Genomic DNA, 16,212 nt, shown 5'->3' with positions numbered 1-16,212 from the left:
CCTGGATGCTTTTCTTGGAAGACTGGCTTTGTTCCTTTTGATGTACTTGATTGTGTTTCCTCCTTAGGACCTGAGAGAAAGTTACAGCACACAGCAATTAGCCTTGGAGCAGCTCCACAGGATCAAACAGGACAAAATAAGAGAGGTAGAAAAAAGAAGAGCTGAACTTGCACAGAAAAAGCGACTGGAAGATGAGGCTGCAAGGTAGCATGTCTGAATGCATCAATGTTGCAGTTTTTAAAGCAAAATAGTGCTGTGGTGTCCTTTAAGATACTTGATTGTATTAAACAGAAAGTCTAATTGGTAAAAATACATCCTATTGAGTTGCCTTAGAGAGAACATTTTTAATGGAATACCACTGGTATATGGTGGTTGAAATTTCCTCTTTCCAATCTGTTTTTATCTCCTTTTTTTTTGTAAAAGTAACCCTTATAATTTCAGATTTGGTGCATGAATAAACAAAGCCTCAATTTTAAGGTTTTTAGCTCTTTTAATAGATATTCCTCACACATTTGAAATTCCACATATATTTTGCTTTGTTTTGCTGGCCTTAAAACATCTGACCTGTTTCCCTAAGAGCATTTCTGACTGACTAGTCAAATAGCTTTTTGTCATGCATATCAAGACAGTTGAGAGATTGATACCTCAGATCAATTGAAGGGCATTGACTGCTTAATTCCTGTGTTAAAGATGGATGAGTGAGCAAGCTTGCAGTTTTTCAATTTTTGGCTCATTTTTTAGGAAGACAATGAGAAAATTCAAATACTTGTTTGAGAAGATCATCTCTTCATGTATATGGTCTTAGTTTTGCTCAGCCCAGCCTTGCATCAAGCACTGAAACTTTTACTGTCCTCAGCTCTTGGTTTCTCATCGTCTTCTTCCCATCAGGTTTTGTTTTCTTTTATTTCACTGACTAAGAAGCCGTGGTTTATAGGGTTTGAATCTGGATGTCTTAAGATGCCACTAAGTTTTCACTCTCTGCAGACCTGCTACTATCATTTACCTGTTTTATGCTTAGCAGCCCTGGATTGAAACACTGCCAGCAAGAGCATGGATGGACACCTCCGGGGGCAGTCCTCAGCTCTGGAATTGCTTTGTTGCACTGCTTCTGACTTCTGATTCAGAGAATTGTTGTGCTTTGTCTTTTTCTTTTGAGAAAGATTCTCGGTGATTCATAGTTGCTTTGACTGCTTTTAATGAAGCAGAGATAGTGACCTGGTAGTATGTGTGACTGCTGGTCTTATGACAGCATTTTTTTACAGCAGTGTGGTGGAGTAACATTTGTGACAGTCTCTTTAAGATCACTATATGCTGTATGTACAGTGATATTGTGTGAAGATAGCTGTATGATAGAGTAACAACATTACTGCACAACTCCTGCTGGATCCTGCTTGAAGACACAATAAAATGACCATCAGATGATGGACCTCCCACCATAATTTGATAAATCTATCTCCTCTAGGCATGGTCCCTCCTCAGCAGCCTCTTCAGAAGTTTTCTAAAGGGTTAGGGTCTGCTCTTCTCAGAAGAAAGGTTTCAACAGCGAAAAGAAAATTATTTTAAGGGTATTGAGTTGGTTAAGAACTTCTTTGGAGAGACAAGGCACAGGACAAAATTGAATAATTTCATAACATAAAGTCAGATTTCAGCCTACTGAAGGGTGTGGCAGTGTCAGGAATAAACATATTGAATAGATAACGACTGCTAAAGGCAAAAAATTTAGGCAGCAAAGATAATGGAAAGGGTGTTCTTATATGTGCTAGAGCAAAAATGTTGTTATTCATCTGTTGGGAAATCTTAATTTCTGGTCATGAGATTTGGATACTAACTTGGTAGACAGCTTAAAAATACTCTTGTTTGTTTAACAGGTCACTTCTTGCTCATCAGGAAGTAGGTGAGCAGAAGTGCATGTGGAGGCACTGCACAAGTAACCACCTGGCAGTGTTTCTATACCAAGAATTTTAATCCATTTGTTATTTATATGTGAAATATACTGACGCTCTTGTTAAGGCAAGGCATGGTCTCCTCTAGCAGAGCTTATTGCCCAGAGCGGAGAGTGATCAATGTCATAAACTCAGTTTTACTGACAAGTGCAGTCAGTTACTCTATGAACACAATCTCGTTTTTATTTCAACGTTTCCCTTCCTCCCTCTCATTCGTTTCTTTCAGGAAAGCAAAACGGGAGAAGGAGAACCGGTGGCAGGAAAATATCAGAAGGGAAGAGGAAGAGAAAAAGAAGCGATTGGAGGAAGAACGGATGCAGGAGAAAGTTCAAGAGAAGCTGAAAGCTGAAGAAGCAGTTGCTCTGATGAGAGAAGGGGAAAACAAACAGCTTCTTGCAGAGGAGGAGAACAGGAAAGCCATGATCTTGAGGGAAACGGAACAACAAAGGCACAGGCAACTGGAGGAGGATAAAAGAAAGCAAGAACAGATAGCAAAAGAAGCTGAGGAGAGGCGTAAGCAGAACCAAGAAATCAAGAAGATAAAAGAAGTGACCAGCTCACAAGAGGCGGAGAAATGTGCTTCTAAGTTAAACATAAGTGAGAAGTTTGCAGATCTGTTGAAACCAACAGAGGGCAAAAGTCTTAAGCCACCATGGACAAATGAAGATAATCTAGGTCTGTTAGACTTTTACTGTAATAGTTCTTCTTTTCCTGAGTGCTATTTCATTCTTTAGAAGTAGTATTGCTAATGTGACACTATGTCAGACTTATTGTCTTGAAGCACTATTGTAAAAACACAGCAGTGTTCTATGTCATTAGTTGAGTATAACTCATCCTGTCAACTTAGGTTACTTTTATCAGTTTTCAGTACCTGTGACTGACAACTCTTCTAGTGATCACAACCAACAAAGCACAGATGCTGGAAACACAACTATTTCACACCTTTTTTTTTTTAAATAGCTTTTTTCCTGAGGCCTGCAATTTTTGTCTTTAAAGCAGAATGCTAATATGGTGGAGCTTTTCTCGGTGATGAGCAATTATTAACACTGAAATTCAGTTTAATTCTGCATTACTCAATGTCTCTTATTAAAAATCCAAATAACTGAAGTCAACCTAACTCTAGTAGTGAGACTTTGAAAAAAAAAATGTTTTTGCTAACAGCAGTTTTGATTAGTTCATCTTTCATTTGTTCCTGTCAGTTTTTTAGCCACTTTCATCACTGAGCTCAGCAACAGCCAAATTAAAACAGTGCTGAAAGATATTTGCACGCCTCAGCTATGCCTTGTCAAATATTCAGTTAGCAGTATTAGTTGCAGACTTGAAGAAAACAAATGCAAAAAATATAGAAATCGTGGTGCTTTAGATTTCCAAGTAAAATCTTCATACCTGTTGCAGAACACTTATTGTTGTAGCAGTGGTATCTTTTCAACTTGGAAGATTATCAGTGTGTTAAACAAGGCTATATCAAAGTACTGGCTTAGCCAGAGCAATTTGACTAGGAAGATGAGAACATAAAGATGTCTCTCTCTACTTCAACAGACAATGCATTTTATTGCCTGTATTATGTTTTTACTGTGATTAACATGTTAAACTCTTGCATTGTATGCATCCTCCCCTCCTTTGTTATATTCATATGATGGTAACTACTGCTCTTGTCCTTTCAGGCAATGCAGTTAGTGTCTCAGAGTCTAGGAATTCAGTTGCCTTGGTAAATTACAGAGCCTTGTATCCATTTGAAGCAAGGAATCATGATGAGATGAGCTTTAATACTGGGGATATAATTCAGGTAAGATTTGGCATTGACATTTAACTTGCAAAAATTCAACCCCACTTCCCTACACATAAGATACCTCATGGTCTTAAGTGTCAAAAGCGTTATTTTGGTGTATTTTAAGACTTGCTCAAAACTTACATTTGTTTGTTTATTTAATGTGTAAAAATAGAATTAGTTCAAATAAAATCTTTCTTTATATCCTACATATCCTAGAGGTATAGAAAATCTGGTTAGAGTAACAATAGCATACTCTAAACTTTCTCAAGTGAGTTGATCAGGGATTATGTAGTTGATGCTGTTTGTACATGTACAGGTTGGCCTTTAAGTGTCTACTTAAAATATGAGTGTATAAAATAGAGATGTGGATACCTATATAAAATGACAAACTTACTAATGCCATTTCCATGCAAATTAATCAGTTATTTCAAACAAGGTGTGAAAGGTTCTTCTGAATCTTAACACTGTTTCTGAATTTATTGTTAACAGCCTTCTACTGGTCCTTTATAAACACTCCCTCAGACAGATACTCAGTGTAGTTCATTCCATATCCGTTTTTGTAGCACTTCTCTGGTTTCAGATGAATATGCTATCTGTAATATTACAGCAGCATCATAAAATTGGAAATTTCTTCTGGCTTCTCTGTTGAAATCTGTTATTTCATGTAATTATATCACTTGTAAACATACATGTTTTTGAAAACATGTGCATTCAGCAGGACTGGTGAAAATGGATTTACGTGGTAATGCAATTAATACATATGTATCCAATATGTAAGTACATATGATTCTTCTTCATTGGGACTGTAGGTGATATAGGTAGGTGATAAGTGAGAATCTGCATAGCAATGTGGTATGAAATGTTAAAAACACTTAAGTAGTAGCCTTCAGTTTAACAGGGTTAAAACATTTCTTTCATTTTCATTCCAAGAAAGCATGGAAGAGGGAACAAGAGAAGTAAATTTTGTTTTGGCTTCCTTCTCAGATCTAATTAACTGTGTCCTTTGACTATTGGTAACTTATTTTGGAAACAGGCTATAACAGCTGCTGCCTCTGCCTCATTCTCCTCTTGTACCCCAAATCACAACTAAATTAACTAGCTGACAGTATTCTATAAGCTGCTATTTTTTAGCTAATTTACCAATTTGCAGCATAATGGAGGCTTCAGCATTGATATGAATGTTTAAGGATGCTCTGTACTTAATCGAGTAGTAACTATTGGGATTTTTGGACATGTTTGGGCTGCAGTCAGTTGACACAATTATATCTGCAAGCAGAACTGCAGCAGTTGTCTTTGTGCACTGCCAGACTCGCCAGCCACTGCACATTCAAGGAAATAAAACACAATGCGCCAAAATTTTTGGCAAGCCAGAGTGGCTCCAGGTACAGTACATGATGCCCTGTCTGCATGTTTGGGGCCCGTTTGAAGGAATGTAACATCTTTATGGCCTGTCTCACCTGTGCCCAGAGCAGTACAATTGCATTGACATCCTGTTTCTTGAACAGGGCAAAATCAGCTCAATTAAAGAGAATGAAAATGCTGCTCGTGCGGTTCAGTTCAGAGTGCCAGCAGCTGCTGTGGCACTAAGTGCTGTTTGTTTCATGCTGCTAATTGTGTTTTCTTTGTATTTATCCTGCTGTCCATAGGTTGATGAAAAAACTGTGGGAGAACCTGGCTGGCTTTATGGGAGTTTTCAAGGACATTTTGGTTGGTTTCCATGTAATTACGTAGAAAAAATACCAGAAGGAGAAAAATCTTTATCTCCTAAGAAGGCCTTAATTCCTCCTACAGTATCTTTATTTACTACCTCAGCTGCTTCAGAGTAAGTTTTTGTTATATTTGTGTTTAAAACTGCATTTTCTAAGTGTGATTATAATGTGCTGTATAGTTTGATTCAGTCTTAGCTTGGAAATTTGATAGTGTGTTTCACATTGTATAGAATACCTGGTTTTAATATACTTTTTCCTTTAAAAAAATCTGGTTTGCTTGAGGTAATTTTAAAATAAAAGTTGTAATGTGTTAAATATGCCTGTATTCAATTTGCAGACCACTTTCACCAAGTAAATCTGCAGAAGAATCTGACTACCAAAACATATCTTTTTCTAGCCTGAACGTTAATACAGCATGGCAACAGACATCAGCTTTTACTCGCACTGTGTCCCCTGGATCTGTTTCACCCATTCATGGACAGGTACACTGTGTGAGAGTGGAGCACTTCCTGTAGTTTAGAATCATGTTAGTGAAACTGATTTAAAGAAAAAACAAATCACAACATTTCTGAAACTGGGTGCACTAAACAGGCTAGAGGATAAAGAAGATAGTCTGAATGTTCCACTACTGTGCATTGGCATAATTCCATGTTTCTACTGTTTTTACTGAGCAAGAAGATGCATGCAGCATGTTTCAGAATTCTAAAATAATTTTACTCTGTAATTTGATTCACAAGACAGTTATAATAACTATTAAACAGAGTTGAGAGGTTGTTCCTTTGTCAGCAACTTGTATACATCAATGTGGGCAAAAAAGAATATTCAGTGATCAGTTAGGAATGAAGTTGCTTAAACTGCAATTAAGTATACATCAGTGTTTGGTTGTTTGTGTTTTAACACTTGCACTAGTTTGGGGTAATGTGGTCAACCAACATCTCCACTTCTGTCTTAATAGGGGCAGCCTGTTGAGAACTTAAAAGCACAAGCACTTTGCTCTTGGACTGCAAAAAAAGATAACCACTTGAATTTTTCAAAAAACGATATCATTACTGTCCTGGAGCAGCAGGAAAACTGGTGGTTTGGAGAGGTACATGGAGGAAGGGGTTGGTTTCCAAAATCCTATGTCAAGCTCTTACCTGGGAGTGAAATCAAGAAAGAGGAGTAAGTGCAACTTTTATTTTCATTTTATGCAACAATTTACAAAAAGAGGTGGCTCAGAGCACAAAATTCTTGCAGTGCTTCAAAGTGCAGAATATAAATCTCATTTACAATTTATACTATGCCATTTTAGGCTTTTATTATTTCATTTTGGCAAGCTAAGTGATGTTGAGCTCACTACTGTGCAGAACGCCTTCTCAGGCTGAGTGCTGTGAAAAATCAGCGGTGTTTGGTTATTCATCAAGTGTTAGAGTTTGTTTTGATTCATTGCCAAGTCAGTTCTCTCACACTGTAGTTGCGTTCTGTCTCTAAAGGTGCCAGCTTCTAAGTGACCTACAAATAATTGCAAGGTTTTAAGGCACATCTTACAAAATTAGTGTGTTTTTCTTTACTTGAGAAGATTATTATGTCTACTCTAATGCAGCAAGGTTCAGGTGATAAAGTCTTGTCACTGCTGGGATGGCTGTACTGTTATGTGTGAATTGTTCTTTTCATGGTTATGATAAAAGTTCTTAGAGATGCTGTAGAATGAGAGAATTCGGATAAAATCTTTCGCTTGTACTTATTTTAAATAGCATAATTTGCAAATATATCTTCTTGTTATTCATCACATTATCTTTTTTTTCAGAAGTGGTGTGCTCTTGTGCCATTACTATCTTAAATATCAGTAATCACTGTTTGACTGTCAGGGAAACATTTGCAATTAATTCAGCAGCGATGCCAAATTTGAAATAACCAAAGTGAGCTTGATCTCATCTTAATACAGAGATTTGGTCAACCTTTTAGTTACTGGGACTTCTTTTCTTTCTGCAGACCAGAAGCTATTTATGCAGCTGTAAACAAAAAGCCTAATACACAGTCCTACACAGCAGGAGAGGGTAAGATGGCATGAAACACTTTCTGATTAATGGCGTGTGAATAAGCTCAGATATTTGAAGAGTTTCTGGGCAGATGGGGAGCACTTTCTACATCTTCTAATCTAGGATATCTTCATGCTTCCTCAATTATATTTTAATTCCACTTGTGTTTTTCATGTTTGCTGTTGGGTAAGAATGGTTTCAGTCAAGTTTAGGTGTGGAATATATATGCTTGCTGTGCAACACAGAGGTAAGGTGGAATGCTTAATGCAAGACATGGGTTTTCAAGCTGTGGTCTACAGGACTCTGCTGATCTACAGGATGACCCCAGGGTAGTAACTCTCACTGACTCAAATCCATCTGTCTGTACAAAACTGTGTAACTGTGCTTCAGACAGTAAGCATTAGGAGAGATGTGATGACAGTCAAGTGGAGTAGGTAGGTTGACTGACAAACTTGTGAAGACACCATCCATGTTATGAACAATGCTGATGAATGCTGGTATGAAAGATACCTTTACTTGCATGTGACATGTTTTTATCCTATCTGAAACTGGTATCTCCTTCTTTACATGTGCTGTTTGCATAGAATATGTTGCACTCTATTCGTATTCAAGCTCTGAGCCTGGTGACTTGACTTTCATGGAAGGTGAGGAAATCCTAGTGACCCAGAAGGAAGGGGAATGGTGGACAGGGAGCATTGATGGCAGAACTGGAATCTTCCCTTCCAATTACGTCAAACCAAAGGATCAAGAAGTGAGTTAATACTCTGAAAATTAATGCATGATACTTGTGTTACTTGTATTGATATATAGCTCTTGGTGATTTTGAGCAGAGGTTGATGTGCTTGACAGAAAAGAAAAAAGCCTAGGTAGTTTGAGTACTAAAATAATGCTCTAGCCACAGTGTCATGCTCTGTCTCTCTCTGTAAAGGATGGCGTTTGCTTAAATACTGTCTCAGAATTAAAATCTCCAGGTGCTTTTCTGTCCCCATGCTTAAAACTGGCGTTAACTCTCCTGTTTTTACTGCACATTAAAAGAGGACTTTTGTGTCTTTGTAGGCTTCTAGTAATGCTGGCAAAACTGGAACGATGAATAAGAAACCCGGTAAGTGTGCGATAGCTTTTTAACCTTTAGGACTGATTCTTAATTGACTATGAGCATTTAGATTCATAGCGGAATTTTAATAGTGGCTAATGTACTTAATTGCAAGATGTGTGTCAGGATATTTCTGTGGACCTAGCTCTTACTGTACTGAAAAAATGACAAATGTGATTCTTGTATGGTCTTTTCAGAAATTGCTCAGGTTACTACTGCCTATGCTGCATCAGGAACTGAACAACTGAGTCTTGCTCCAGGACAGCTGATACTTATTCTGAAGAAAAATGCCAGTGGATGGTGGCAAGGAGAGTTGCAGGTAATGATTGAAGGAGAAATAATTGTGACTTCATGGACAGCAAACAGCTGATCTTGGGTTTAATTCAAGAAAACAACTAAGTCTCGCATTTTAAAATCTGTCTAGAAAGTTATTTTCATTTTATATAAAACATTTGGAGAAAAACAAGGTTTTAATTAAACCTTGGCTTGATAGGGGTATTTGTTGGGGGCTTTTTGTTGTTGTTTTGGGGGGGTTTTTTAGTCACAGGAAATAGTGAAGCTGACAATGCGTGCACAGGAGGGGAAGAGGGATGTTGACAGTTAATAACTTGGTTAGGACATAATTGGTAAAACATGAAATTGTGAAATTATTTTAATGAAAGAGCAGAGATTTTTGTAATTTGGAGTTGGAAACCAGCTTATTGTGAAGGTTCTGATCCCACTTTTCTCCTTCCTCCATTTAGTGATGAATTTCTAGTCACAAGGGTTAAGGGTACTGTTAGGTGACATTCTTCTTAAGTCACAGATGACATTTTAGCTTTCGGAGCCCCATGCATCTTGTCCATAGGAGCCTTCATCTTTGCAACCACTGCAAAAAAGTTAAATCCTGATCTCATAATGTCTCTTTATTACCCTTTTCTTTAGCTGAATCTGTGACCTTAGGCTGAATTTAAACATATTGCTCCTGAAAAAATGCTATTTCAAATAGTGCAATTGAAGAGAACAATAGAAACTTCTTTCCTCTTGATATTGGTTAATTGCCCATCCCCAAGGTAGCAGGGAAGTGTGTGCAGCCACACACTTTCTGTTTTGAGCACTCTTTCTCCACCGATTAGAACAGGGCTGATCTTAACAGTTCAGCATCTGTTTTGAAAAGCAGCCAGCTTTACAGATACCAGTGGAGAGGTCACAGGGAGCAAGCTGAGAAACTGCAGCACTGCCTTTCTCTGAGTTAACAGCAGTGGGACGCTTGTTCATACTATGTGCAAAAAAATAGATAGAGAAAACAAGGAATAGTGTGCATTGTAAGAGAAGTAGGTTCAGTGCTGGTTCAGGAAGAAACATCAGAGAATTTTAAAAAACAAACAAGAAATAAAAAATAATGGAAAACAGATATATAGTTGTCAATTCTTGATAGTTTGAATTGGGTTTTATTCTGTTGGAGTACAGCTCACTCTGCAGTTACTACTTTTGAAAATCCCTGCTCACTTTTGCATCCTGACTTTTTCTGTTCACTCTGAAGTACATTTGTTTCTTCAGTGTGTGCAGAGCTCACCTTTACCTGGGAGGCTAAGAAAGCAAAGACTAAACTAAGGGGGAAATTTTTTTAACCTCTCACATGCTGTACTATCAAATAGTTCTGTTGGGATTTTCAAAGGTAGCTTGTAGTAATTGTTACCTCTGTTCTGAGCATCTTATAATACAGAAGTGGAGTAGTCATAGAGTGAATTTTTAGCCCTACAGTTAAATTGTGCACTGAAGTTACAAGCTGCACTTGAAAAATTTGGATTATTACATTGGCCAGAACATACTGGAGTGTTACTTTGTTCTTTAGCCATATTTTTCCCTTTTGAGATCCCTTTAGAATTTACTTTGTGTTTGGAAGCCTGACTTTTTGTCTTCTGTTGGCAAAACATGCTTTTCCAGTCTGTAGACTGATTTCTTAACTGTGCAATAACCATATTAAACATTCACAGGCAAGGGGAAAAAAGAGACAGAAAGGATGGTTCCCTGCCAGCCACGTGAAATTACTGGGTCCGAGCAGTGAAAGAACTGCATCTGCTGCTCCTTCAGGTGAAAAAAAAAATACTGTTTGTAAAAACAGACTGCTTCAATTGTTCAGATGCTAGTCTGAATTACATAACAAGTGTAATACTGTGTTTAATTGCTATATCCGATTATATCTGATTGTGCTGTCACTGTGGAAGGTAAAGTCTTAGTCAGAATCTGGGTCTATGGGCAGACATGTGTATTCAGCTCCTACCTCTCTCCAAGAAAGTTAAAATCTCACAACTTACTAGTCAAAACAGTTCTTCATGAGGTCCCTCCCTATACTGTCCCCTACATACCTTACAACAACAAAAAGTCTGTCATGCAAAGACATTCATATCCAGAAAACTACAAGGACCAGCAGTGCATCTTCTATGGGAAGAGCTTTTTAATTGTGCTGAATGCACTGAAGAGCCACACTCTTATCATTTGGAAAGTCTGTTTCCAAGCGCTAGCAAAAACCGTACAGGAAGCTAGCAATCATTGACAGACACCTTGGAGTTACATGCACTGCTCCTTACAAGGAGGGAGACTAAGCAGCAAATTTCCACTAGATTTTTTTCCATTTGTATGGCCAGGTACAAATGAGATTATTTCACAGAAAATAAGCTTTTTTGGTTCTGCATGCTTGAGTTGTGTTGTTCTCCAGAGCTATGATTTGTGTATACAACAGCTTCCTGGGTATTAACTGGACAAAACTTCCCTTTGAGTAAAGTAGCAGTTCATGATTGGTTAATGCACGTTTCCTCTTCCTTTGCCATGTTTTTCTCACAAGTGTCAGTTACATGATACTCAGACTCTCTTTTCTGAGCCAGTAAAAAAGACAGGAGCCTACTGATTATATTTTAATAGCATTTGGAATGCCAATAGGTGCTAAACCAACCGAATCCATTCATTATAAAAGTGCAGAGATACTTATAGTGGAAATACAGATTACTGCCTGTCCCAGTTAAAAGTAGTACAAGAAAAGGGAGGACTGTCCACCATCAAGATGCAGTCACATGGCATTTTTCTGATGTAACAGCGTATGTGAAATTACTGTTTCTTTCTGTGGTTATGTAAAGCACTCAAAAAACAGCCTTAATCCTTGTGTAACAGTGTTCTGTCTTCTGCTGGTTTTTTGCTTTGCTTCACAGTGTGTCAGGTGATCGCAATGTATGATTACATGGCAAACAATGAAGATGAGCTCAGTTTCTCCAAAGGACAACTTATTAATGTACTGAACAAAGATGATGCTGACTGGTGGCAAGGAGAAATCAATGGTGTGACAGGTCTCTTCCCCTCTAACTACGTGAAGATGACTACGGATTCTGATCCAAGTCAGCAGTGTAAGAAACTTTTATTTTCTATGGTTTTCGTTGCATTATTTCAAAGATGCATTGCTGTTCTGCTGCTTTGTGTTTGGAATTTGGAGTTCCAGACATCAACTGAATTTATGGGTACTCTAAATACTCTTTCTTTAAATGTTTTACCGTAGTACTAAGTGCTTTAAATACTTTTGTATTTAACTTATGAACAACCGACATGTTGCCAGCCAGCCAGTGTGTGAGAGTGCCAGGGTGACCTAAAACTATCAGATTTGGTAGGTGTTCTCCTTTGACTGAAGATGCTGGTGTTCGATAACTGACATGGACTGGGTGTCAGTGCAGGCATGCTGTGCTTGATTATAGAACCCGAGTCTCATAAAATACAAAAAAGTGGCTATTGTAATCACCTTTAACTTATATTTAAACAATTTATCAATGCAATAAAAAGAACCACAGAAAGGTTAGCAGAAAGATTCTAGCGTTAGCAAATTATGGTAAATACACATTTCCTGGCTCCCAGCAGTCCTGTTCTCATCCAGTTCTGAGAAACCAGATACATTAAAGCATATGTGAAGCTGAAAAGTAGCAGCAAGTTGAGAACTGAATTGTTAGAATACATACCCGATGGTCAGAAATTTCTTTGCCTTTGCACATAAACACGGTAAAGCTTTTTGATACACACGCTCTCCCTCTTTCACTGGGGTTTTTTGTGGCCTCTCTTCCTGTTTTTACTCCTTCAGCTTTTCATTCTGAGTCACAGCAATTAAACTAACTTTTATATCAACCCATGGTATCAGTGGGTTTGGGAACACATCTTAACCTCAGAGTTCCTCCTTCAGCAGAACAAGCCTTGTCCCTTCACTTGCTGTTTCCTCAGGCTTCATTTGTGGTTTTCTCAGAATACAGATGCATCCAGAAGTCTGGCTGAGATTGGCTCTTAACAGCCTCTAGCTAGTCTGTAGGACCAGTTTGCACTTAAGATTTGATCAACATAGTTGCTTTGTTTCAGAAGAATTGACAAGCTCAATAATGAAGGTACAACTTGAATTGGAAAGTTAAAATATGTTCCCTGGGTAGCTCATTACATTACCCGGGCAAAATACAGTATGTACTATTCTTGAGGGGTTTTTTAAGCTAAATTACATCTGTGCTTAGATTTATTGGTAACACGTTGATTTGATCTGATTTTTTAAAATGGCTCTGGCTGGTGTGGCCAGAGTCAAAACCTTCTGCATTTAAATTGAACTTAAACTTCTTTCAGTTAGGCATCTCTAAATCTTTAAAGTCATCTCTTGAAAATTGTTCTTTTGCTGCTTTTGTTTAGAGACAAAAGTTTCAGCTTTGAAGAAGTAGCATAGACTAAATCCAGATGGGCTAAAAAATTGACATTCTGAGTACTAAAACTTTCTGAAATTTCAAAAATGATAGAGATATTAGCTTATCACACTAGGTGTGTTTCCATTTCAAGCTCTGTAGCTGAATGTGATAAGCACAAGATGATTACATATACCACTATTTTTCAACTAAAGTGGTGCTAAGACCAAGTTGTAATTTGAAACATTTAATGTGATGATGAAGTTTTTCTCATAATTTGCTGGTAAGTTGTTAGGCTGTCTCTTTTTTTAATCAGATTTCAACATTGTGGAGTAAAAATATTTCCATCCACATCAAACTGTGGCTGTGTGAACAGAATTTTCCTTGGAAAATTAGCTTGGCAAAGATCAGCCAGTGGCAGGCAGCAAAAAACCAGATACACACTAGGTCATCTGTCCTTAGTTCAAGTTTTGTCTAAGAAGGAGTCTTCTTTAAAGCAGATCTACTGGTGCTTAATTGAGAAAATCTGCCAGTTGGAGAAGAATATGTTGGATTTTTTTTTCTAATACTCTGAGCTTTTCAAGTAAGCTTGAATACTAGTTTTGTGCACCTGTGTGATATTAAATCATGTACGTTTGGAAACTTAAGGAAGAATATCCTGCTTAAAGTCCAGAGCCCACTCAAAAGCAGCCTGGCTTGTTGGCTCAGGTGCAGCACTCTGCAAATACCCTTTAAGAGATTTCAGCTGGGTGCCTTCAAATGGTGTGAAGTCTGAGCTAGTAAGTTGTGTTAGCAGTAAGCTAGCAATGTGCCATTGTTCTGCGACCAGAGAAATCTGTGTGCTGATTGACAATATGTGTACAGGTTGAACTTTCAAACTTCCTTGGATTTCCTTAAAATATTTTTTTCCTCTTACTTACAGTGCAGAAAATCTCTTTAGTATTTTTGAGAAATCGCTAAGGAACTGTGCCCTGGAAAGTTGATGTGGCCTGCTAGGGACCAGATTAGAGATATAACAGAATATGTTTGGTTTTAAATGCACTGTTGTATTTTAAAGCAGTTTTAATCTGAGTGTTGCAATGTTTCTGTTGAAGAACAACAGTTCCCCCCACTGTCTCTTCTAGGCTGTCAAATACATTGGTATTTGAAAGGCAGCAGGCAGATTTGGTTTACTCAAATAGGTTTGGGGCTTAGGAAAATTCTGCTTTTCCCTCAAATTTAAACTCTGTTATATGGACCACCCTTGTACCCAGAGTCTATTCTGGGCCTTACTAGTTACAGCTGTAATGGCAAACTTCCCTAGCAGTGAAGGAACCTATATCAGCAACTTGTTTCTTCTCTTTGGTTACTGGAATAGCTCTCTGAGCAGAATAAGCTGTGCTGACAAGATCACTTGTGCTGTTGGTGTAGCTGCACCTCCTGGCATATGGTCTCTATGAGGGGAAAAAAAATCAATTGTGTCACAGGTCTCTTAAATACAACCAAGTCCCGGTGATTGCAGAACACAGAATACTTGAGTTATGCTCTCATGAGCCTTGGTGATGGTTAGACTTAACTCATGTTTCAATGATATTTCAGTAGCCCTTATTGTAATATTTGCACTAAAGTCATCATAAAGAATACATAAGGTACACAGGAGGTTTCAAAGTGTAAGTAGCTGTAGACTTAAAGGTATATGCCATAACATCATGATCTCAGTTCTTTGTTGAGGGTTTGCTCAACCATCCAGGGTCAGATCTTTTGTGTATTGCCAGTATCTGTCTAGGTCATGTTGTCCAGGTTTTCTTCCCCTTCTTCCCAAGAGATGTATAAGGTGGGGTAGGCATCGTGCACCTACACTTCATGGATCTTGCCAATCTCCTGGTCTGCAGATAATTTTGTCATTTCAGCCACTCTGTGTGTGCCTTAAACAGTTGATCTTAGACACTTGTTCTGTCCTTGGTTGTTGGCTTTTTCAGTGAGACAGCCTTTTCAGATATACTGAAAAGTTTGTTGTCCACAGGATCAATCTGAGCCTTGTCCTTTTATTTTCTTTAGTTGAGATTTGTCTTCCCTCAGTTACCTCAGATGGAGGCAAGACAGATGCTCCGGGTCCATCTGCATATTTGGTTGCTGGGTGTCTCTTTTGAGTTCTTTTCATCTCTCAAAGACATACTTGCTGAGAGCTGGACAACTCAGCCAGGTGGACAAACTTATGATCAGTGTACAGAGACTTCTAGTTCATCTTATCTGAGCTATCTCATCTCTCTTTGTGAGGTTGAGCTGTCATAGAGCTGAATGTTGTACCAGTTCTTTCTACTCCAATGTATGTATAGGGTTGTTTTGCTGTCATAGCCCAGCATTGCTGCAGCTCCTCAGGCATCAAGTTTCTCCTTCAAGTGCTTAGGTATGAGTTCCATGTAGCCCCTATGGCCTGATAAGCACCTCCTTCCCTTGTTTAAACCTGCCTGCTCAGCCTTCTGCCAGTGCAGTGGCACGAGATGGTTAGACTGGGAACAGATCCTCTCTCTGACTGTTCTTAACACATATATGTGGAAGATGTGAATTTGCTTAGGTACAAACTTAATGTTTGTAGTAATCAATGTGTAGATCTATCCAATTTTTTTTCCTTCTCTAACATTACTTGTTGATTTGACACATTAGAGACATGAGGCAAGTCTCGTTCTTTCAAAAATGAGGGTCTGTATTTCCAGAGTTTTATCTCCATGCACAAAAGATCATTAGTAATTCCTGTCCACAGCTGTCTAATGAATGAAGCTGACCAAATGATTTTCAGGGATGTTCATAGTGAAAAAACAACTTCTGAACATGCTTGTGTCAGGTGCATTTCTGTCTATATATGGACAACACAGTCTCTAGTTACTGCCAAGGAACTTCTCTTTCTGATTATGGAGTAAGAGTTTGTGGTATGAGTGGCTTTGAGGAACTGCTGTTGTAGGTCCACATTCATTTTTAAACACATGGAGATTAAAAGTTTATTCTAAGATTTTACTGAAGAGCCCCAGAAT

General features: G+C 38.2%; 1 protein-coding gene across 4 annotated transcripts in view; it reads left to right on the top strand.

Moving 5' to 3' along the window:
- Window positions 1-16,212, top strand: part of ITSN2 (intersectin 2) — an 85,750-nt gene that overhangs the window by 50,298 nt on the left and 19,240 nt on the right. For 3 of the 4 annotated variants that reach the window (XM_061990042.1, XM_061990043.1, XM_061990045.1), the window contains exons 17-28: window positions 68-204; window positions 2,170-2,618; window positions 3,608-3,729; window positions 5,361-5,536; window positions 5,761-5,905; window positions 6,379-6,584; window positions 7,395-7,459; window positions 8,026-8,192; window positions 8,498-8,543; window positions 8,732-8,853; window positions 10,511-10,607; window positions 11,720-11,911. In XM_061990042.1, the coding sequence (XP_061846026.1) occupies window positions 68-204; window positions 2,170-2,618; window positions 3,608-3,729; window positions 5,361-5,536; window positions 5,761-5,905; window positions 6,379-6,584; window positions 7,395-7,459; window positions 8,026-8,192; window positions 8,498-8,543; window positions 8,732-8,853; window positions 10,511-10,607; window positions 11,720-11,911 (1,924 nt within the window). The remainder of the gene's footprint in view (window positions 1-67; window positions 205-2,169; window positions 2,619-3,607; window positions 3,730-5,360; window positions 5,537-5,760; window positions 5,906-6,378; window positions 6,585-7,394; window positions 7,460-8,025; window positions 8,193-8,497; window positions 8,544-8,731; window positions 8,854-10,510; window positions 10,608-11,719; window positions 11,912-16,212) is intronic. The other variant, XM_061990044.1, reaches the window with a different exon arrangement.

This window comes from Colius striatus, chromosome 2 (assembly GCF_028858725.1).
Source record: "Colius striatus isolate bColStr4 chromosome 2, bColStr4.1.hap1, whole genome shotgun sequence".
NCBI lineage: Eukaryota > Metazoa > Chordata > Aves > Coliiformes > Coliidae > Colius > Colius striatus.
Note: the sequence above shows the minus strand (reverse complement) of the source record. Positions and strands in the feature narration are given on the sequence as shown.